A 22,371-nucleotide genomic window follows, 5' to 3' on the forward strand; every position below is an offset into this window, starting at 1 on the left:
CAAAGTGCCCTGCTTTGGAAGCCCTAAAAGAAAGGAAATTGTCACTGTCTCCTCCTGAGTTTGTCCTCAGTGAGAATGGCAATAAGATGGTCATATATTACCTAGGATTTCTTGACCCAAAGCTAGACGTGTGTGTGTGTGTGTGTGTGTGTGTGTGTGTGCACGTGCGTGTGTGTAGGGGACAGGACATGAGAATTCCTACAGTTCCTCTCAGGCTTGGGAAGAATCCATCTGCCCAGAGGTCCAGAGGTCTGGCCTAGACATAGTCTCAGGGAAGAACAAGAGAGCACAGACAAAGATGTTCAGGAAGGTGTCAGAGACCCTAAGGGAAAGGCAGCAAACCTAGGGGGTCCTCTGTGAAAATTTAGGTGTTTCCAGAGTTAGTGACAACTTCTAGGTCTCAAGATAATATGCCTGGGCAATTCACACCCACCTGGAGTCACCCACTTCTTTATTTCCCTCCCTTTTGTGTTGGCGGAGACGGATTTGAGCGGGACCTCAGAGTCCTCTTTCCTTGCCTCTGCCTCTGGTATCTTTTTTACACTTCTCTCTTTCCATCTCTCCCTTCTAACTCCAGCTGGGAAGTCCTCCCTTCAGTCTACCCTCCACCCCTCTGGGGGCAGATGCCTAAGTTTCTCCCTCTTCCGTCTTAGCCTATCTCATCACCCTTGCTGCTGGCTACACTCTAGTTCGTACAAACTAGTTCATCTAGTTCGGATGAAGCTGTTTGGGGTAAGACAAGAGTCGTTTGGAGATGACCCTAGGTCAACCAGATTGCAGGGGCTATGTGGCACTCCGGAACTACAACTCCCAGCATGCTCCGGTGGCCGGAAGCCCCGCCCGCCGTGACCCGGTGCATTGTGGAGGATGAGTCAGGGCGGGGGAACTAGACTTTGGCAGACCCGAGATAGCTCTAGGTCAGCTTTTAGGGCATCAGCGACCGAAGCAGTTCAGAGATGCGGGCAGCGAGAATGGCTCCGAGCGTGGGGCGGCAGCTGCTGAGGCTGCGGAGCGGAAGGTGTGTGTGTGACAGGGGAGAGGGGGTCAGGAAGCCCGGGCACTGGGCCAGGACTGAACCCCTACTCCCCACAGCTCGTGGCCCAGTGCGCTCCTGGGGCAGCCCCGGCCCGGCCCTGCCCGGCGACCCTATGCGAGTAGGGTCGCCCAGGTAAGTGACGGTGACCTTTAAGGGGTGTGAGAGCCGGAGTCCGCTTCGGCTCCCACCTCTCCGCTGCCGGCAGGGGTCTCCCTCTTGGTCCCTCCTGGTCACCTGCCAGTCGCCTGGCGCCCAAAGTAGGGGAAAGGGCAAACCAGGATGACCTGAGGATGAAACTAGGGGAAAGGTGTCAGATGCACCCTCCCCTCTTACGCTTTGCTGTTTTTGGCACTTCGGAATCCCTTTCCCCAGGCCGCTGTGGACCAGTCTGATTCCCAGCCTTCTGAGTCTTCGACCAGGGAAAAACGGGCCAAGTCGGTAGGTGGCTCCGAGCTGTGGAGGATCTAGGCCAGGGGCAGACCTACCCGACACTCTTCCCTGATACCCCCTCCCTTCTCCCTGCGCAGGTATCTAAGTCCTTTGCTGTGGGGATGTTCAAGGGCCAGCTCACCACCGATCAGGTGTTTCCATACCCGTCTGGTAAGGAAATGAGTAGGCAGAGCCGGGCGGGGACAGGCAGCTTCCCCTGACCGCCTGGCCTGGCCTGACCTGCCCTGCCTTCTTGCCACTCCAACCACCGCAGTGCTCAACGAGGACCAGACACAGTTTCTCAAAGAGCTGGTGGGGCCTGTGACCAGATTCTTTGAGGTGAGCAATGCCAGCCAGAGGAATAGAGGGTGTGGTTCCCAATGGAGAGAGGTTAAGGAGCCTTATTAAAAGGAACCTGGAGGTGAGATCCTGTGCCTTCCCCAGGAGGTGAACGATGCTGCCAAGAATGACATGCTGGAAAGAGTGGAGGAGACCACCATGCAAGGTCTCAAGGAATTGGGGGCCTTTGGTCTTCAAGTACCCAATGAACTGGGTGGCGTGGGCCTCTGCAACACCCAGGTGAGGGAGTCCCCACAGTCACCTCCTGTGTTCCAGTCTTCTACTTTCTTGCCCCTGGGGCAAAGGTCTCTGCCATGAGCTGCCCTGGGGGCCTGTGGGATAGGGCAGTGGACCTCACCCCCATTCCCAAGTCCTAAAGGATCTCGAATGTGGGGATTGCCTGAGGATGTGGTAGGGTACTTGCCTCCCACCAAGACCTAGAACAGACCCGCCAGTGTCCTCTGTCATTGGCCCACTTGCTCTGTCTACTCACTTTGCAGGGACACCCAAGTTGGGCTCTTTCCTGCTGCCCATGCTTCCCTGTTAAGGGCGAGTCCCCATTTAGCCAATTACAGTCCCCAATGCGTTTCCCCTCCAGTATGCTCGATTGGTGGAGATCGTGGGCATGTACGACCTTGGCGTGGGCATCGTCTTGGGGGCCCATCAGAGCATCGGTTTCAAAGGCATCCTGCTCTTCGGCACAAAGGCCCAGAAAGAAAAATACCTCCCCCAACTGGCATCTGGTGAGGCAGCCCTAGGAGAGCCAGAGATTGGGGCTTGGTGGATTAGGCCAGCCGTACTTAGATCACCAGCTGGGTGTGTTAGCTAGGTTGGGGGGGGGCGGGGGGGGGAACGGTGAGATTCTGGGAAGGACATTCAGAAGTCACTGAATATCGCCAGAGGCCTTAGAGGGGGATGGTTGTGCTCCAGGGGTGGACATGGGTGGTGCTCCATGGGTGGTGGCACCAAAGTGCCTTCCGTGCCCGTCGGAACCCAGGGTAAAGGAGCGCTCTCTCCAACAGGGGAGACTATAGCTGCTTTCTGTCTAACCGAGCCCTCCAGTGGATCAGATGCAGCGTCCATCCGATCCTCAGCTGTGCCCAGCCCCTGTGGAAAATACTATACCCTCAACGGAAGCAAGATTTGGATCAGGCACTCTTCCACTTCTCCCTCCTGTCCACCCTCTGCCCAATCCAGGCCCCACCACTCCATCCTCCGTGCCCTGACCGCCTCTCGCTTTTCCACAGTAATGGGGGCCTGGCAGACATCTTCACGGTCTTCGCCAAGACACCAGTTACAGACACAGCCACAGGGGCTGTGAAGGAGAAGATCACAGCTTTTGTCGTGGAGAGGAGCTTTGGCGGCGTCACCCAGTGAGTGGGCTGGGGTGGAAGAGGGGGAGTCAGGGAGCTGGTGGTACTGAGTTCCAGGGCAGATGGCTGCCACGGGTCACCCTGGGGATGTGTGCAAAAGCCAGAGCATCTGGACAGCATGTTCCCTCTGGGCCTAGTGTGAAGGAAACTGATCTCAAGTTTGGCTCCACCAACCATTGAGCCCAGAGCACAGCAGCAGGGTAAAGCCAGGCCTCCTCAGCCCTCTGGGTATGCCTGGGAATGCTGCCTGCACCTCTTTGGGTCTGGCTCATAAGGAGTGAGGGACTAATTTCCCCCCACCCCAATGGCAATTTCTCCATCCTGTCACAGTGGGCCCCCTGAGAAGAAGATGGGCATCAAAGCCTCAAACACAGCAGAGGTGTACTTTGACGGAGTAAGGGTGCCAGCAGAGAACGTACTGGGGGAGGTAGGGAGCGGCTTCAAGGTCGCCATGCATATTCTCAACAACGGAAGGTTTGGCATGGCTGCAGCCCTGGCAGGCACCATGAAAGGCATCATTGCTAAGGCAGTAAGTACCCTGCCTGTCCCAGGCCGCCTGAATCTAAGCCTAAGTCATACTGTCTCTCTTTCCATGTGTCTCTGTCCCTTGCAGGCCCTCCCTCCACAAGAGACCCCTCCCCACCAGCAGATCGCTTAGGTCTCCATCCATCCTGGTCTGACTCTTGACTGTGGCCAAAGCCCATCCCTCCCAGCGCAGCCCAGCCCCTCTCCCAGAAAGAGGAGACTAGAGAACCATAGTGGGACATGTGTGTCCTCTTCCAGGTGGATCATGCTGCTAATCGTACCCAGTTTGGGGAGAAAATTCACAACTTTGGGCTGATCCAGGAGAAGCTGGCCTGGATGGCTATGCTGCAGTATGTGACTGAGGTGAGTGCCACCCCTTGTCCCCAGAGCCCTTCTTCCCAGATGGGTCAGACTACAACTCCCAGCAGCACCTGGGGCAGTGGGTCTCCAGCTTTACACCAATGCCCTAGGGGATGCGGGGAGGCATAGCCAGCTCAGCTTCTGCAGGATGGGGAGAGCCATGCTGTTCCACCGAGGTGCTTCCAGAGGTCCCTGAAGTGTAGTCTATCCCACCCCATCCTCACCTCCTCACCCCTTCCAAGAAGTCAAATGCCTGCAAGCCCCTGATGAACTGACCAGGGGACCAAATACTTGGACGTGCCTAACCCATGGCATTGGAAGGTGAAGGGAAGGGCCAAAGGCCAAGGCAGACCTGGTCTTGTAAGATCTGGGTGACCAGGTCAAGTCTGATGCAGCCTTTTTCCATTTCCCTTCCTATTCCCAATCTCAGTCCATGGCGTACATGGTGAGTGCCAACATGGACCAAGGATCCACGGACTTCCAGATAGAGGCCGCCATCAGCAAAATCTTTGCTTCGGTGAGGTCCCAGGCCTGTGGGGAGGGAGAGCCACGTTTGGGAGCTTGGCTCCAAAAGCAATCTCGGGTGTTTCTGTTCTTAGGAGGCAGCCTGGAAGGTGACAGATGAGTGCATCCAAATCATGGGGGGCATGGGCTTCATGAAGGTACAGACGCTTCTCTGCCGGGGTGGCTGCAGGGCCAGGAGGAGGCAGACGCATCTCAGCGGGGACATGTGATCTGTCTTCCCCTGCTGTAGGAGCCTGGGGTAGAGCGTGTGCTCCGAGATCTTCGCATCTTTCGGATCTTTGAGGGGACAAATGACATTCTCCGGCTGTTTGTGGCTCTGCAGGGCTGCATGGTAAGAGTGAGGAGAATAGGGGAGTTGGTGGGGAGGATAGTGAATCCTGACTATGGGGCCCTCCTCCCCCACAGGACAAAGGGAAGGAACTCTCTGGGCTTGGCAATGCTCTAAAGAACCCTTTTGGGAATGCTGGCCTCCTGCTAGGAGAGGCAGGCAAACAGCTGAGGCGGTAAGCTTAGAGACCAGGGCATGGTGGGGCGGGGCAGTGCATGGCAACTAACCAGTCACCCTCTGGCTTCCTCTTAAGGCGGGCAGGGCTGGGCAGTGGCCTGAGTCTCAGCGGCATCATCCACCAGGAACTGAGTCGGAGTGGTGAGCTGGTACGTAGGCAGTCAAGGTGGAGGGGCAGCCTGCATCAGAAGCTGAGGGTCCAGGACCGGGCTTCATCTCACCCTGGGCACCATCCCATCTCCTCAGGCAGTGCAGGCTCTGGAGCAGTTTGCCACCGTGGTGGAGGCCAAGCTGATAAAGCACAAGAAGGATATCATCAGTGAGTGAGCACGACCTCATTCCCACCCCCATTTTCCCTCTCCCTCTCCTTAACCCACCACCCCCCTCAACCCATCTACCTGGCAGATGAACAGTTTCTGCTGCAGCGTCTGGCGGACAGTGCCATTGACCTCTATGCCATGGTGGTGGTTCTGTCCAGGTGAGGAGGCAGTGGGGGAGGCCTGAGTCGCAGTGGTGGGTGGGGGGCGGTCCCTGGGCCAGGGTCACAGCCCAGATGTGTTTTCCTCCTGCTTCCCACTAGGGCCTCAAGATCCCTGACTGAAGGCCACCCCACAGCCCAGCATGAGAAAATGCTCTGTGACAGCTGGTGTATCGAGGTGAGATCCAGAGTTACTAAGTACAGGGGGCTGGAGGGGATCAAGGGACAGGTCTGATCCCCCTCCTTCCCCCTCCCTCCCCAGGCTGCAGCCCGGATCCGGGAGAACATGACTGCTCTACAGTCTGACCCCCAGCAGCAGGAGCTCTTCCGTAACTTCAAAAGCATCTCCAAGGCCCTGGTGGAGCGGGGTGGCGTGGTCACCAGCAACCCCCTTGGTTTCTGAGTACTCTCAATTAGAGCTTGGCCCAAAATGTGCCTTTTCTCAAGCCAAAGCCCAGACCCCTTTCCTGCCCATCCTGGTTCTGCCTTGAAGGGGGCCCCGGCCCATAACTGTGCCTGCTCTGAGGGAGCAAAGAAACTGCCTCACAAAGAAACTTTCTAACAAGTAACACTCTGCGACTGTATCTCTGTCCTTTCCCTTGCTGCCTGCCTCCCTCCCAAAGAAAGGAGCCAGAGGCGTGGGGAGTTTGCCCCTATTGCTTTATTTAGTGTTTTATACAAGTAACTAAAATAAATAGAGTAACAAAAGCAGCTACATGGCCCCCAATACCAACTACCCCAGCTTCCTTTGACGGCTGTCTAGGGGAACCAACCCCCTTCCACATCCCAGGGTACCACTAACCACCCTCCCACCCTGCTCAGCACGGAGCTGACTGGGTGAATGGATAAGGAGGTCACATTTAGGGGTTAGAAGGAGGGGCCCAGGAGACAAGGATTCTTCATATAAAAGAAAAATTATCTACTAAAAAAATAACCCCCAAAAATGTAAGAAAATCTATTTTAACCCCCCAAAAGGCTTATAAAAAACAATAAAGCTAAAAATAACCAAAGGTCCCTTGTTGAACCCCAAAGAAAGGGGGAGGAACCAGGCACTGCTGGAAAGTCACAGTGGCAACAATCAATCTCACAGCAGACAGCAGCCCACAGGACAGGCTGAGTCCAAGCACCAGAGGAGTGATGAACACATGATTGACAAGACATCCAATCACAGGACAGGCGCACCAAACACTGACAGCCGAGCCAATGTGGCCCCACCACGGGCTCTACATGACATCCACAAAGAACTCACTGGGGTTGCCCATGGCCATGTGGAAGCTTTGGCGGCTGGCGGTCAACTCTGGGGGCACAGAGCCCAGGTCTCGGACTGGAGGGGCCCCTGGAGGCTGCACTGCTGGAGGGACAGGGGGTGGGGGTGGCGGCATCATGACCACCATCATGGGGTTATAAGGGAGGGCCATACCAGGAGGTGGGCCATAGGGATGCAGCCCCGGGTGGGCTCGGAGATTGGGTGCACCCCCTGATGAGCCCCTGGATGGGGGAGGGCCCCCATCACCAGTCCCACCAGGTTCCCCACCCCGCCGAAGGCTGCCGCCCCGGCTGGAGGGCTCAGACTCACTGCCACTGCCGGACTTGGACTCAGGGGCCCGATCCTCAGGCCTCCCAGTACGCCCCGCCCCCCCATCGCTTCGTGTCGACCCACTGCTCCGGCTCCCTGTGGGGAGAGAGAGGATAGGAGCGACTGAGCCACAGCCCAGGTCCTTCGGCCTCCCCAGTCCCTGCTCCAGCCTCTGCTCCCTGGCTTCGCCTTGGCCCCCACATCCAGACCCAGCTATGTGGGGATCTGTCGGCAACTTACCCTCGCTGTGCTGGCTGCTGGCACTGCCTCCGCCATAGGTGTAGGACGAGAGCTCGTGGTAGGGTGGTGGCTGAGGACTGTATGGGTGAGGGGCTGGGTACTGGTACGAGAAAGTGGGCAGCAAGGGCCAGGGGGTGGCCCCAGGCAGAGGAGCCAAAGTGTCCTGGTCCGAAGCACCACTGGAGCCATCATTGTCATTAAGAGACAGGTTGACTAGGTCTGGAAGGCAGAGAAGAGATCAAGGGTCACTGCACTAAGAAGCCAGGATGCCAAGACATCGAATGAGGAGCCGGGAACGGTTTCCCCACAACCATCCGTGGCAGAGGTTAACACGAGGGGCCTCTGATAGGGAATGTCCCACCTGCCCTAGCCGTCAGGGCCAGGGGCACGTGGCCAGGGCCACCCTTAGTCCCTCGTCTCCCCTCCCCAGCACACAGCCCTGAACCTGCACACAGCTCATCCAGCACAACAGGGGTGGATGTCAACCCCCATGCCCATCATCAGCCAGTGCAGGGACCAGTGAAGGACGCATGCTGCTCAGTGTCCACAGCAGCCCTGGCTGGTTTCTGGGCTAGGCCTGGGGCTGGAGACGCAGGACAAGGCCACCAGGGCCGCTCTACCTGGGCTGGGACAGGGGCACTCACAGCTCTCACAGCCACCACTGAGGTCTCCGAAGACGTAATAGCACTGCTCAGAGAAGGTGATCTTGTTCACAGTGTGCCGGATGAGGCCCGCCTTGAGCAGCCCACTGGCGTACTTCCGGGCCTCCCGCCGCTCAGGAAAGCCCTCCACGTGATGGTACAGCCAGTCCACCACGTCCGAGCCTGGATTGCCGAAGACAGAGAAAGGCCTCAAGTTCTCTCTAGCTTCCAACCCCCATTCCCAGTTTTGGTCTCCTCCTCTTCCTCCCCACACACCACCTGCCCAGAGCCCAGCCATACCCAGGAAGGCGTTAGGGATGGTAATCTTGAGCCACATGCGGTCCCGAACTTCCAGTCCCGATTCTGGAGCGGCCATGGCCTTGGTCACAGACGCCATGTCTGTGTGGATGGAGAGGCCCCGGCCCTCACAGCCTGATAGGAGGACAATCAGGGAGTCAAGAGTTAGGACCAAGGCCCACGGACCAGTGGAGTCACATCATACCAGGTGGCCTTCCAGGGAGCAAGGATGAGATGGGCCGGGGGGCTCACCATCAGGAAGAGAGGACCCAGAGGTGATGGTACTCATGGACGAGGAGCCTGGATAAGCTGGGAAGGTGCCAGTCAGCGCAGCAGAGTGTGAGACCCAGGCAGCAGGGTCAATCGGCTGGATGGGCTCATCTGCAACAGCGAAGGCCACCAGGATGGTCACCTCTCAACCACAAAGAGCCACCCCTGTCCCTCCCCGATTCAGACTCCTGTCCCAGCTCCGCCGTGCCCCACTATCGCTCCACTCCCTGTAGCGTGGAAGCCAAGAGTACCCACTCCTGCCATGTCCTCTAGCTGTAGGATCCCTGAACATCACTCACTTCGGGGGAGAGTGAAGTAGGCCTGGGGAGAGGGATCCCAGCATTTGGCCACTGTCAGCACGATGGGGCTGTGGGGAAGAGAAGGTCAGTCAAGTGGGGGTAAGGGCAGAGGCCTGAGGAGAGGGGAGAGCCTGGAATGAGAATGGGTGAAGGACAGAAAGAGGGAAAGAGGAAAGACCACAGGCACGACTGGGCCTGACAAAGTGACAGTGAAAAGCTCCACAACAAGGGTGACTAACATAGGTCACTCTTAAAAACATACTGCTGAGTAATTTAAGAGAGAACACACTGCACGATCCCACTCAGAGAAAGTCCAAAAACAGGTAAAACTAAAGTGTGTTGTTCAAAGACATGTACACGGCCAGTCAAATGAAAGCCAAGGAAACTATTGTGGTGATGACCAAAGAATCAAGAGACTGGTTACTTCTGGGAGAATGAGATGGGAGAGAGCAGGAAGGGACACTGGGGGGACCCTTTGTGGGTCAGCAAACTTCTAGGTCATGACATAAGTGGTGGGGATATGGCCACCCGTTCACCCCAGACTCATTACATTATGCATTTGTGTTTTATCAATTTTTTGACCAGCTCTATATTATGTTTCCCCACTCTGTATTATGACAAAAAAAAAAACCCGTGAAAAGGCAAAGAAAGAGGACTGAGGACTTGGACCAGCTCACAGGCTCACCCTGGCTTGTGCACGATGTCCCTCAGCACCCGCACCGCATCATCGTTGCTCATGTTCTCAAAGTTCATGTCGTTCACCTGGCAGGAGGGACAGTAGGTCAAAGGTGAGAGGGAGGAGCTCAGAGCGCCAGCCAAGTCAGTGAGTGGCCCTGCTCCAGCTCACCTGCAAAAGCATGTCCCCGGGTTCGATGCGCCCATCGGCCGCCACAGCCCCACCCTTCATGATGGAGCCAATGTAGATGCCACCGTCTCCCCTCTCATTGCTCTGGCCCACAATAGAGATGCCTAGGAAGTTGTACTTTTCTGTGGAGGGAAGCCAGGTGATGAGGGGAAGCGCCAGCTGCATGCCCCCCAGGGACCCTGGAGACCAGATCCTCCCGGCCCCTCCATACCCATGTTGAGCGTGACTGTGATGATGTTGAGAGACATAGTGGAATCGGTGACGCTGCTGAAGGACGAGGCCTGTGGTGGGCAAAGAGGGAGGAGCGGGACTGGTTCTAACACCCCAGGACAAGCCCTGGGATTCCCAGGCCTCGGACCGTCTAGGCCAAGGCCCAAACCCCCAACTTCCCCAAGGGAGGTCCAGCTGACCCACAAGAAGCCCCTCACCCTCTCCAGGCGGGGTGGCCGCTGTTTCCTCCGCCGCCGGTGGCGCTTGAGGAGGCGGGAGGCGCTGCTCTGCTCCGTGGAGCTGCTGAACCTGCTGGGAGGTCAGGCAGTGGTTGTGGGGCCAGAGGAAAGGACGGGAAGCGGGGCTAGTGCCCTGGGGAGGTCCGAGGAACCTCACCTGCTCATGGTGTCATCCTCGTCCGAGTCCCCCAGGCTGGTGCTCTCCAGCTCACTGGTCATGAGGGTGGAGGAGCTCTCATACCCCGCCAGGTGGCGCTCCAGCCTGGAGGGGCCGCTGGGTCTGTGGCCCCCCGCTGAGGACGAAGAGGCACCTCAGGAATCAGGCTCCTCACTGCATCTGGGCTCAGATGCTTCTGTTCGGTGGGAGCCAACCCCTCCCCAGCTCCCGCTCTAGCTGGCCTCCAGGCCCGGTCCCCCTCACCGCCATGCTCACTGCTGTCTCGCCTGCGAGGCCGCTCCCGCCTCAGAGACACCACTGACTCTGTTTCTGTCTCGGGCTCCAGGTTTTCCCGGCTGCTGGACACGTTGGGGCTAGATGGGCAGAGAGGGTTCCCGACCCACATCAGTGGGACAGGCCCCCAAACCCTCGGCTTCCCCTCCCATGGGGCTTGGATTCCCTCCTTATGTCCCTCCCCTGGATGCAAGAATCCCAAGGACTCACTGGAAAGATGGAGGCCTGGAGTCCCCAATGCCACTGGTCCTCTCTGGTGGCAGAGGGGGCAGAGGTGGGGGTGGAGGCACCAGGTCTGTCCGAGGCTCGTGGGCTGGGGGCGCCATCTCAGGTTGGGGGTTATCTGATGACACTAGCTAGGAGGGTACAAGTGATTTAAAAAAAAAAAAAAAAACCAACACAGCTCAATGGGGAAGTGAAGGCCTATGAGGTGGGAGTATGAGAAAGAACTAGAAAAGGCAATGGTGCCTGAGAGAACCTGGAGAAAAGCACACAGAAAAAGAGCAGCAGCAAGTGTCAGAGGCTCCAGAAAGAGATGGCTGAGAGGCTCCAACTGGCTGGCTCTCCAAACAGCTAAGGAGGACAAAAACTTCCCAGCGGTCCAGTGGCTAGGACTTGGAGCTTTCACTCTAAAGGCCAGGTTCAATCCCCAGCTGCGAGAGCCACATAGTGCACGGCCAAACACAAAGAAACAAACAGGTAAGGAAGCTAACAGTCAGAGACTCCAGCAGCTGAGACAGGTGGGCACAGGCTGAGGCTTGGAGGAGCTGGGTAGTGCCAGAGGGACTGGTCCTTAAAGCCAGGCCGCTTACCCAGGATACTACCCTTCCGTTGAAGCAGGGAAGGCGGGCATTGTCATCTGAAATCTCTTCCTTCACCACCCTGCAGAGAGATAAGATAAAGGTCAGTGAAACTGGAGCAGCTTTCCCCACTCCCACCTGCATTTGAAGTTTCTCCCAATCTTCATCCAGCTCAGGGATGTTGATTTCCTCCCACCACGGCAAATCCTCTTCTCTGACATTGAGACACTTCACCCAAGAAATCACCAAACTGAATTCCCTTATTTCTCCTTCTCTCCCCAGTTCATCCTTGGGCTCAGTGTTGATTCAGAGCTTTCCAAGAGTCTGATTCAAACCTCTCAGCCCAATTTCAAAGGCCTTCCCCTAAGACTGCCCTAGCTGCCCCAAATATCTAACCTTAGAAGCCTCACGGGCAGCCTGCCTCCAACTTCCAGCCCATTCCACACACAATTGCCCCACAAAGGCTTTGTGATCCTTGTCTATGTCTCTAATCTTATGCTTTCCTTAGTTTTCGCTAACTCACTTCCAGATGGATGTTCAAATGCACTGTCACATCTAGTAAAAACACTCATTAGATCAAAGAATGGTACTCAGTAAACTGAGCTCCTAAGGAGTGCTGAAGCCCAGATCCCCGTTCCTCTGAGCCTCACCTGGCACAAACTCTGCATTAAGTAATTTGCTCCTCCTGACACACCCCAAAGCCCAGCCCTGAGGGCGATCTCACCCATGGGTTCTTTCAATGGATATGAAATCATCAGTGCCAATTTTGTTCAACACCAAGTCCCTGACCACACAGAAAAGTACCTGATGCTGCCTAAGCACTAACAAATACCTGTTGGCTGTGTGGGGAAGATCCTTTGGAGAAGGAAATGGCAACCCACTCCTGTATTCTTGCCTGGAAAATCCCATGGACAGAGGAGCCTGGCAGGCTACAGTCCACGGGGTCGCAAAGAGTCGGACACGACTGAGCGACTTCACAACATTCACACACAAACTAATAAACATACTGACTATAAGACATTCTTCCCTGAACACTCTCACACACATTCACCCCCAAAATTAGGACCTCCTGTCTAATTAACCCTTTAGCCTAATATGATTATAGGACCCTGGATATATGTCAACTCAATCCCATCTATTATTAATGTGATGACACAGCCCAGTCACTACCAATCTGTCTCAGTGTAACAGTTGTATTCTTCACAACATAATCCAATCTCAACTTAGTCCAGCCTGCCAAGTGATTTTATCCTGTATTGTTGTAGCCTAGTTGAAGAAGTAAGACTCCATGCTAATAAAGACAATGACCATTCATCAAGAACATACCAGGCACTTGTGCTAAGCATTTTACTCTGGTTAACTGTTTCACAGATGAAACCAATGAACAAAGTTAAATGCCCCAGGTTATATAGTGCTGACAAACACAAGAACCTAGAATTTCAATACAAGGTAACTCCCTAGACAGTACGACCATCCCAACGTCCAAGTCTTTCTAGGTAAAGTCCAGTCTGTTCAGCTTTCCTAGAATCCAGGCTATCCCAGCCTAAGTCAGCCTCCCTTCAAGAGATGAGACTGAGGACCAAAAGTACAGTCCTAAAGGTATAAAACACAAAAAGGCCTACCCTGAATTATTTAAGGTTCCAGACTATCCCAAATTATCCAGGATAGCCCAAAACTATTTCAGTATAGACTAGAATGTCCCCACACGCAGCTGTCTACACCAATATAGACTAGAATATCCCAATACAGCTGTCTGTACTAACAAAGACATGGTCAGCCCTGTGTACCCCTATATTGACTATCCCCCAAAAAACGAGGCCCCCAAAGAAATGAAGATCAACAGAACCCAGTGCAGACCATAATGGCAGCCCACTGCCTCAGTACAAACTAGAATATCCCCCAAACAATCCTGTCTGCCTTAGTATCAAAGAGAACATCCCAATCGGCCCAGTATAGCCCAGTTGACATCAGCAGGTTTCCCAATATCTCTCCACAACCTGTGTGGCACAGGACTGCTCACAATGTAGTTACCAGAGGGTACACTAACCTACCTCATCGCTGCCCAGAACACCCGAAAATAAAACCAGTGTGCCCCAGTCTACCACAGTATAGCCTAATCTTCTCTAATCTGGTTTAGCATTGCCCAGTCTGTCCTCCCACAGCTCCATGCGCCTCAATCTATCCAGGCATAACGTTGTCCGTCCTGGGATAACCAATCTACACCAGCACAGTCAAATCCTCTCCACTAGTGCCCAGAAAATCCCAGCATGTCCCAAAGTAGCCCGGTGACCCTCATATCACCCATTCCACAAAAGCACAGCCCCCATCTATCCTGGTCTAGGCCTCGCGCTCACCCGAAATCCTGATCCATAGACTTGAAAAAGTACTTGGCGCCCGCGGGCCGCTGCAAGACGCTCTTGAAATCGCCGAGGGTGATGCGCTCGGCAGGGACGGGGATCTTCACCAGGTAGGGAGTCTCTTCTTCATCCAGGTGGTAAATCACCTTCGTCTCCCCAACACCACCGCCCCCCGCGCCGCTGCCCGCCATGGTCTCGCCCGCGCGCTCCCGGGCTCCGCCGCCCACCCAAAGGGGCTGTTCGCCCCCGCCGCGCCTGCGCACTCCCGCGAACCGACGCACGAGCACCAGGACCGACAAAGCGCCAGAGAGGTGCGAAAGGGAGGAAGGAGGGGGTCAGCAGGGTGGCGGCGGCGAGAGGGGGGCGGGCCGTGGGGTGCTACCCAAAGCCGCGGGCTCCGCCGCCGCCGCCACCGCCTTGGCGAGTGCCCTCCAGCGCCCCGCCCACCTCTCCCCACGTCACGTGATCAGAACCGACCCACCCCCTCTCCGAAACGCCCCCGGCACGTGATCATATCGTGATCACGTGACCTCTCGACTCCGCCTCGTACCCCCGCCACATGATTGCTGCTTTCAGCAACGGTCTCCCAACCTTCTGGGGCTCCGCCTCCATGTGTGTCCCCACCCGCGTCCTCCGACTACCCTGACCAGGCTGGGCTCTGCCCTCAGGGGGCAAACTAGCAATGCCTGCCGCTTTATCCGCTCTGGCAAGGAGCTCCAAGCAACTTTCATGCGTTGTAGCGCTCATGTGGGAAGTGAGGGTGGGAATTGGGGGGGGGGGTGGTCCTTGACTGGGGACGAGGCGGGGCAAAACTAATTGAGGTCACAGGGATGGTGGGAAAGGCGCAGTCAGGTCATTTTTAGTAGAGAGGTGGGTTTCAACCCCACCTCCAGCCCGCTTTTCCAAAGCCTCCCTCCCCAGCACAGTCAGTGAGGGCTATAAACACAGAAGAGCCCACTCTGCTTTATTTACAACACGCAGGCTGTCTGTACAAACAGCTGGCCGGTATTATTAAAAACAAAAGAGGTGAGGAATCGTCACCTTTCTGTTTTCCTTCCTCCCTCGGCCAAGCTCTGGTTGGCACTCCACCACTGAGCTGCCACGCTCAAAAGGGGAAGCCCAAAATTAAAAATACAACCGGTGTAGAATAAATGGGGAGTGAGATAGAAGAAAAGATGAGGGAGGGGAGTGCTATATTTACACTAGAGTTTTATAGACAACTGTCCCACTCCATCCCAGTTCCAACCCTGGCCCAGAAACTGAGCAGTGACAGGGACAGTTCAAGTGTCTAGGGACCCAGAGAGCCTCCCACCCACAACTGCAATGGGTCCAAGTTCAAGTCCACAAGGTGGGAAGGAAAGGGCAGGAAAACCACTCATTTCCAAACCAGTCTCCCTTGGGAATTTCTGCCTCGAAGTGGGACAACATCCCAGCTTCAGGGGACATGTTGACCCTGAAGCTCAGTTCCCAAGTCACGTTTCCATTTGAAGTTCCAGCCTGGAGATGGCATGTGTCAGGGTTCTCCAGATTTCGGAGGCCCCCCTAATCGCCGGGCCTCTGGCCGCAGTTCCTTGCATTTCTGGCAGTAAAAGAAGTCAGGGACATTGGTCTTCTTAATCTTAGCACAGGAGAGGTGGATCCACGTCCCACACAGGCTGCACTCAATCATGGGCCGGCCTGCAAAGGGCTTTCGGCAGTAACACGTGATCAGATCCCATGAATCATCACCTGGGAAAAAGAAGGTATGTTTGGTGTTCTGAGTTCTCGGATCCACACTACCCCAAGACCCATCAACCCAGCTGCCCCTGGGCAGCCCCAAACTTCTCACCTGATTCTACCATGATGTCCTCATCCATGACCCGCATCTCGCCTTCACTGGAGCTGGCATCTCCATCTTGGCTTGTTTCAGTGCTGCCCACCTCCTTGCTTTCACCGTCAGTGGGAGGGGCTCCTTCGGGGTGCACTGTGGCAGGGGGTCTAGGAGCCTCAGGTGTTGGTAGCACAGGGGCTGGGGCTTCCCCTCCTACCATTGCTGCCATTTCTTCCTCCTCCTCCTCCTCCTCTTCCTCCTCCTCCTCTTCAGAGTCTGTATCGCTGGGGGGTGCCCGGGGAGGTCCAGGAGGTGGGAGTCTATCCCCCCGTTCTGCCTTTTTCAACTTCCGCTTCTTGCTCTTCTTGATTCGAGACCTCTTTTCCCCATCCCCAGGGGCTGGGCGGGGCCTCCGAAGTACCCCAAAGCCTGTCCCCCCTCCTGGCCCCAACTTTCGGTTCTTTCGGTCCTTCTTTCGAGGAGGCTGGGAGAGATCCCCCTGGGAAAGGGGCACTGGGGTGAGAGCAGCAGGGGGCCGGGAGGCATGTGTCAAGGACGTGGGGGACAATGGAGATGCCATTTTGGGCCCATCTAGATCAAAGAGAGAGTCCTTGAGTTTCATCTTCTCCAGCAAAGTGGCACTGTCAGGGGCCTGCAGACGAGGGAAAGTGGACCTTGGGGGTCCTGGCTGGGTGGGACCTGCTTGAGCCGCCCTTCTCTTGGATGACTTTGCTTTCTTAACAAAGGTCTGGATGGTTCTGAGATCTGAGGGGGCTGAGTCCCAGCCATCGCTATCTGCCGCACTCTCACCTCGCAATGGAGAGCTGGAGCCGGAGGCTGGCCAGTCACTTTCCTTAAAGGACAGAAAAAACCAGGGTCAGAGGGGGCCCAGCCTTATCTCAGCCCCTCTACATACCAAACTTAACAGACGAAAATATCCTTCCAAAACCACCAAACCTCACTGTATTCAGAAAACTTATCACCATCCCAATTCCCCTCAGCATCTCCTCTTGAACACTTTCACGTTACCCCTGCCCTCAAATTCTCACCATCTCCCCAACACCTACTGCCTTCACAACACTGCATCCCCTAGACCAGAGCAGTATTTCTTCAGCTGTTTCTGTACAGCTTCATTTGTTACTATCTCCAGCTTCCTAACACTTATCCCAGAGGACCTTCCATTAAGAACACCCCAAAACCATTCACTGCACTCAAATCACGTATCTATTAATCCCACTTCCACCCCAGATACTAGTTCTCCCACCAGAATTTCCATTTCCTTAAGTCTTTCACATGCAATTTCGAGGCTTTGTTTATAAAGTAACAAAGTTTCATAAGCTCAAGAGCTCCTCTACAGCCCTAGGACACCACCCTCCAGTCAGTTCTCCTTCTGTCCCTACCTCCTTGCTAGGGGGAATGTAACCTGCATAGGCCAAAACAAAACTGCAAAATTTGTTGAAATCCTCAATTGTTCTCCGACGTTTCTCTGGTGGCTGAAAGGAAGGAAATATCTATCACACAGAGTTTAAGAGGGGCATCTCCAAAGGCATAGTCCCCCGAATGAGGAATCAGGAAAAGGGGGGCGGGGGCGGGGTGGCGGCGTGCGGCGGAGGCTGCAGTAATATTGGGCTGCGAAGGAATGGGAAACCCTCACCTGAGTCTCTGGTTTAAGGGTCGGAGGTGGATCTGTAAAAGCAATAAAAGCTGAGTCAAGGCACTAGGAAAGAGTCAGTGTGAAACCCCACCTCTCAACCTTCGCGGTCCCAAGTGAACCCCCTCCACTCCCAGGTCCTTCAGCCAGGCGAGCAGGCCCCCAGCGGTGCTGGGCCCGCCCCTGCTCCCCCTTCCGCCCCGCGAGGGGCGGAGCCTGGGCGCGGCGCCCTCTCAGGCCTCGCTATAGCGCTCCCCTCCCCCCCCCACCGGAGGCCTGGCGCCCCGCCCCCCCCAACTCACGGTTTCTCTAGACTCCGAGCTCCTCGGTTCTCTCCGCGCCCCACCCCGCCATACCGCTCCCTGGACCGAGCCTGGGCTGCCGCCTGCCCCTGTCCTTCACACGCGCTCAGTGCCCCGAGTTCCCACCCCGCCGCGCTCTACCGCCCCGGGCCCTCCGCGCCCGCACACGCCGCCCGCCGGCCCCCAGGGTCCAGGATGACCACGCCGAACCGCTCCCCGCCCTCCGGCCCCTTCTACTCGAGCACGAGGCCCGGCGCGCCCCTCACCCTCCCCCCCACCCCCAAACACACACGGGCTCACACATCCAACGCCACTTCGCGGCCGGGACAGACCAGAGAGCTCTCACCCGGACGCGGCCCCACCTGCCCCCCCATGCCGCGCTCCCCCCAATTTCGGCGTCCCTCCGCCCCCATCCGGGGCTTTGGCCCCTCCCCGTCTCAAGCTCCTCGGGCTCCCCGCCGGGCCCCCGGGCCCAGTTCCGAGCTCTCTTCGGCCGCCGCCCCCCCTCCGCCCCCGGACTCGCCACCAAGTCACTAGACTACGGACCCCTAAACTCTAACCCCCACCCCAGCTACTCTGCCTGCCCAGCAACCCCAGCTGCCGCCGCCGTTGCCCACCTCACCCTCCGCAACTCCCAGGCTCTAACCCTCGCCGACCAAACCCCCCCTCCGGCGCAACTCGCCGGCCTTAAACCCCCACCCCGCCCCACCGCCCCCAAAACTACCCTGCTCTCGTCGCTCCCCGGCTCCCTCTCCCCACAGCTACCCACAGGCATAAGTCCCTCTACCGCAGACAATGCCCAGGCCCCCTCTTCTCCCCACAACTATCTGCCCACCCCTCCAACAATCACCGGGCTACCTCCGGCGGCAACTACCGGGAGCTCCGGCACCACCGCCACAAACTCCCCCACCTCGGCGAACTACCGAGCTCCTCACTCAATCCTCTCCTACATCCTCTCTCTTCAACAACTCTCCGGCTCCCAGATTCCCCTAACCTCTCAGTTCTAGGGCCCCAACCTGCCGGAGGCCCTTTCGGCCCCTAACCCTCGAAGCTCTGGTTTCCAGCTCCCACTCCCCCATCCCACCCCACCCCCTCTACACACACACAGCATCTAATCTCCAACTACCCCCGGCCCAGTCTCGCACTCCTCTTTCCTCCAAGGTCTCTCAACTCGTCACTCTCCCACCTTCAGGGGCAGGCCCCCGACCCCCTCCCCGCGCTCCCCTGCTGGGCTCCGGGGCTCGACCTCCAAGTTTGCCAATAGATTCCTCGCCCGCCCCCCGCCGGCTCAGCGCCCTGTGCCGGTCGAGAGCTCACCTTCGGGACTGGGCTCCGCCATGGCTTCCAGCATCGCCCCCTACCCTCCTCCTGGTTCGGCGCCCCCCTCCCCTGAGCCGGGGATCCCGGTGCCGCCTCCGGTGCTCGGTGTTCCTACTGCCTCGCTCCACAGAGGTGTCTGTTTCGGTTCGGTTGTGACTCGAGTCCGCTAGCCGCTGCCGCCACCTCCCTCTACCACAGCCTCCCGCACTCCCGGACCGGGCCCCCTCCCCCCGCGCCGCCGGCCGCCTGCTCCCTCCTCCTCTCCACCCTCCCTCCGCTTCTCTCCCCCTCCCTTCGCGGGCGCTAACGCGCAATGCATCAAGGGGATTGTAGTCAGTCCGCTGTAAGCAAGAAGGGGCCTCGATAAGCATCCGGAACTTCAATTCCCAGCAAACCACGGATTGGCGCAGGCGCACTAAACTGCTCTCGTCCCCCGGGGAGTGGCGGGGAGATTGGGAGCAGAGGGGAGAGCGGAAGAGTGCGCGCAGGCTCCTGGGAAATGTAGGCTAGGCGGAGCTAAGAAAGAACGGGAAGAAGGGATTAGAACTCTCGGCCACCATACTGCTTCAATTCTGCAGCTTTATACCCCCGCGGGGACCACCCCACTTCCGGCCAGACAGAGGTAGGCTGCTGGGAGATGAAGTTCTCCTGGTGATAATGGCTCCCTCCTCCCAGTCGTCTCTCTCCCTTGGATTCCACTCCAGTGGATCCCTCACGGCGGCACAGAGTCTGGCAAAGCGACATACATCTGAGGACGGAGTCCTTTCACTAGCTCCCATACTCGAAAATCTCTTCCTTCATCCAAAAAGTTGCAACACACTTGGATGTTTTATCTGAAGCAGGTGCTTTCAAACTTTATCCACAGGAACCCACTGTAAAAAACTTCAATAACCTCAGGACCCAATCCATATACACGTATATAAAACTGAACTTTCATGAAATGATATTCAGTAGTCCATCCATCACAACAAAGCACACTCTTTATATACACAAGGAGAAGCTCAACGTAAGCAGAACAAACCAAAATATACTATTCCCTCTAACCTACTCTTTCCCCACCACTTGAAGAGGAGAACAAAAGGGGGAGGGGAACAACACAAAGAAAAAATCCAGTTCAGCTTGGTGGTTTCCTCTTTATTGATGTGCCTCCTACCTTCCCCCACAATTTCAGTCCCTTCCATCTACCCCCCAAAAAGAAGGTAGTGAAAAGAAAGGATTGTTGGGGCTCTGAGCCCCTTGGGCAGTTAGAAAGGGAACAGAAACCAAAACAATCACCAGATGTGACAGAGATTGACAATCAAGAAGTCTAAAGCAGAATGGGAAAAGTGGTAAAGAAACGGGAAGAAAGAAAGGAGAGGTATTAGAGGCCATCTCCCCCATTAACCCTTGTGTTAAGAGGGTCTGGAGGAGAGTCTCAAACATTAGGAATTGCAGGTCCTGAAGAAGGGAGGTGGTGTTTTAACCTCAAGGAGGAGTAGGTCAAGGAAGGGGGGCCACCTCTTTGTAGAAAGGGACCCCCCATCTTAGGGGCAGCAGCTTCACAGACCGTAGACACTTTCATCACTGTAGGCAATGTATAGAAAGAAGTCTTCTTCATGGTGTTCCTGGGGTGAAGGTAGAAAATAACAGCGTTCAGGCATCTGAGCTTTAGTTATTTCAACCACCCACCACTGGGACATATTCTTCCAAAATCATTCTTTTTGAAGACCCCAAACACCAGTACTTTGACTCTCCCTCTCATTTGCTCCAGATTGTAAGTGCTGGGCAGTATTATCCTATCCACAGTCTTGGACAATAAGATCTCAAACTATTCTCTACTGCCGTGGAACACGGAGTGGCTAGACGGGAGTCTGGACCACAGCAGTTACTCTGGCTCACTGCCCTGTCCAAATCTCTAACCCAGGACGATGCAGAAATCTTAAGGGTGAGTATAAAACTGAGAGCTAAGTAAGCCAGCTGGTCCAAGAACTGCTGACTTCAAACTTTCTGCCTCTCAACCGCTTCCAACTCCTCCCCAAAGCCTCCTCTACTTCCCAGGCACCATACCTGGTACAGCTGACCCATCGTGGCACTGGTGGGTGGAATGACGTTGTTGACGAAGAAAAACAAGGCATCCTCTGCTCTGAGATGAATTCGCTTCCGGATTAAGAAGTAAAACTGACCAACTGCCAAAGATACAAGGCCTGATAAAGTCAGAGATCACAAATACCCTCAAAAGAACACTGCTATGTGGAGTCTCCTCCATCAGAGACTGCACTCCCACCCCCAGGAAACAAATCTGGGTATTGGGTCAGGTTCCCACCTGTAAGATCAGAAGGCACCAGGTATTTCTTTTTGTCCAGGTCTCCTATTCGAGCTTTGGGAGCCTTTTCTACTATCACCTGTTAAAGAGAAGATAAAAATTAGCAGACCTTAGGTACACAGACGCACAATTCCACCTGTCAAGAACTCAACATTCCTAGCACCAACAAGTACCCCAGACTCATTTTTCTTTGTCTCTTAACACGCGGCGCAGCCCTGAATAGGAATTCTGACCCCATTGACTAATTCACCTAAACATCCAGGATCCCTGAATACGGCGTCATATAAAACAATTATGTTAATCAGACAAGGACGACTTATTGGGGCCAACAAGAGCTTCAACTTCAAAAACGCTATGTGAAGCTCGGACTGTCAAACGCCCCACAGCCTCCCACACGAACCCCAAGGTCTGTCTCTCGAATCTACATCTCCTCACTTTCAGCTCTATTGGTACCCCATTCCTTTCACCTCCGGTCCCAGAAACAGCGGTTTGGGGCTCGTTCCCAACGCCGCCACAACCGGCAACCTGATGCCTGCGCTGTGGGTCCCAGACTTAAGCCCAGGCTGTGGCGTCAGCGCCAGCGCCAGCGCCCCGCGCCCTCGGCCCTGGCTACTGTCCTCACCGGGACCCGGTCCGGGTATTTCTTTCGGATCTTCTCGCCCTCAGAGCGGCGCTTCTCGAACGGATGCTCCTCTTTATACACGAACTTCATCCTCCCGGGAACCGGGTTGGACCGGGCTGGGCTGAGGGAACCCGGGGGGGGGGCCGGGACGGGGGGCGGCGGCGACGGCAGCGACGCGCGGGCGGATTCAGCGGAGCGATCCCCGGACTTGCGCCACTTCCCTATTCACCAACCCCGCCCCCGGCCAACAGGGGCCTCCCAGGCTGCTATGATACGCCACTGGCGTAACTGCCATAACGCCAGTAGCGTAGCGCCACCTACTGACCTCTTCTCTCACGCCGTCGGCGTAATCGCTTTGGAATCAATTTGTAAACTACGCAGGCGGCGTAGGAAAGATGGTTGCCTTTTGCTATCGTCGGAAATAACTGAAAATCCATTTCCCTACTTTCCCCCCAGGGAGGTAATGATGAAAAGGACTAAAAGATGGTAATCGTAATTTGAGACTTGGCTCTCCAAAATCTCTTTTCGTAAGTAATGCAGACGAAAAGC

The 22,371-nt window shown here is 56.0% G+C and overlaps 4 protein-coding genes across 8 annotated transcripts; 1 reads left to right on the forward strand and 3 right to left on the reverse strand.

Moving 5' to 3' along the window:
* The first annotated feature begins 865 nt into the window (after positions 1 to 865).
* Positions 866 to 6,139, forward strand: ACADVL (acyl-CoA dehydrogenase very long chain). The gene is made up of 20 exons (XM_020913091.2): positions 866 to 1,018; positions 1,093 to 1,168; positions 1,409 to 1,474; positions 1,564 to 1,636; positions 1,740 to 1,804; positions 1,910 to 2,044; positions 2,403 to 2,547; positions 2,827 to 2,956; positions 3,052 to 3,177; positions 3,508 to 3,706; positions 3,961 to 4,065; positions 4,493 to 4,579; positions 4,662 to 4,724; positions 4,817 to 4,918; positions 4,993 to 5,090; positions 5,169 to 5,241; positions 5,339 to 5,411; positions 5,498 to 5,570; positions 5,673 to 5,748; positions 5,833 to 6,139. The coding sequence occupies exons 1-20, from the start codon at positions 957 to 959 to the stop codon at positions 5,971 to 5,973; spliced, it is 1,968 nt and encodes a 655-aa protein (XP_020768750.1). The 5' UTR covers positions 866 to 956; the 3' UTR covers positions 5,974 to 6,139.
* Positions 6,140 to 6,213: 74 nt separating this feature from the next.
* On the reverse strand, positions 6,214 to 14,257 carry DVL2 (dishevelled segment polarity protein 2). 4 transcript variants are annotated; one of them, XM_070478983.1, is made up of 15 exons: positions 13,813 to 14,257; positions 11,471 to 11,540; positions 10,869 to 11,014; positions 10,641 to 10,738; positions 10,365 to 10,500; positions 10,187 to 10,277; positions 9,970 to 10,039; positions 9,741 to 9,880; positions 9,579 to 9,655; positions 8,894 to 8,961; positions 8,577 to 8,705; positions 8,328 to 8,459; positions 8,031 to 8,210; positions 7,387 to 7,605; positions 6,214 to 7,242 (listed from the first exon to the last, which is right to left on the reverse strand). In XM_070478983.1, exons 1-15 carry the CDS (start codon positions 14,004 to 14,006, stop codon positions 6,794 to 6,796), a joined length of 2,199 nt encoding a protein of 732 aa, XP_070335084.1. In that variant the 5' UTR covers positions 14,007 to 14,257; the 3' UTR covers positions 6,214 to 6,793. The 4 variants fall into 4 exon arrangements, with proteins under 4 accessions (XP_070335084.1, XP_070335083.1, XP_020768749.1 ...); XM_070478982.1 differs by having other exon boundaries at positions 10,187 to 10,280; XM_020913090.2 differs by having other exon boundaries at positions 10,629 to 10,738.
* Positions 14,258 to 14,762: 505 nt separating this feature from the next.
* PHF23 (PHD finger protein 23) lies at positions 14,763 to 19,132 on the reverse strand. 2 transcript variants are annotated; one of them, XM_020913037.2, is made up of 5 exons: positions 18,896 to 19,132; positions 17,280 to 17,311; positions 17,026 to 17,118; positions 15,644 to 16,478; positions 14,763 to 15,543 (listed from the first exon to the last, which is right to left on the reverse strand). In XM_020913037.2, exons 1-5 carry the CDS (start codon positions 18,927 to 18,929, stop codon positions 15,329 to 15,331), a joined length of 1,209 nt encoding a protein of 402 aa, XP_020768696.2. In that variant the 5' UTR covers positions 18,930 to 19,132; the 3' UTR covers positions 14,763 to 15,328. The 2 variants fall into 2 exon arrangements, with proteins under 2 accessions (XP_020768696.2, XP_020768697.2); XM_020913038.2 differs by lacking the exon at positions 18,896 to 19,132 and adding an exon at positions 17,879 to 17,928.
* Positions 19,133 to 20,017: 885 nt separating this feature from the next.
* On the reverse strand, positions 20,018 to 22,034 carry GABARAP (GABA type A receptor-associated protein). Its single transcript, XM_020913063.2, has 4 exons — positions 21,823 to 22,034; positions 21,201 to 21,279; positions 20,945 to 21,063; positions 20,018 to 20,502 (listed from the first exon to the last, which is right to left on the reverse strand). Exons 1-4 carry the CDS (start codon positions 21,910 to 21,912, stop codon positions 20,437 to 20,439), a joined length of 354 nt encoding a protein of 117 aa, XP_020768722.1. The 5' UTR covers positions 21,913 to 22,034; the 3' UTR covers positions 20,018 to 20,436.
* Positions 22,035 to 22,371: the final 337 nt, after the last annotated feature.

Source organism: Odocoileus virginianus, chromosome 17 (assembly GCF_023699985.2).
Source record: "Odocoileus virginianus isolate 20LAN1187 ecotype Illinois chromosome 17, Ovbor_1.2, whole genome shotgun sequence".
Taxonomy (NCBI): Eukaryota; Metazoa; Chordata; class Mammalia; order Artiodactyla; family Cervidae; genus Odocoileus; species Odocoileus virginianus.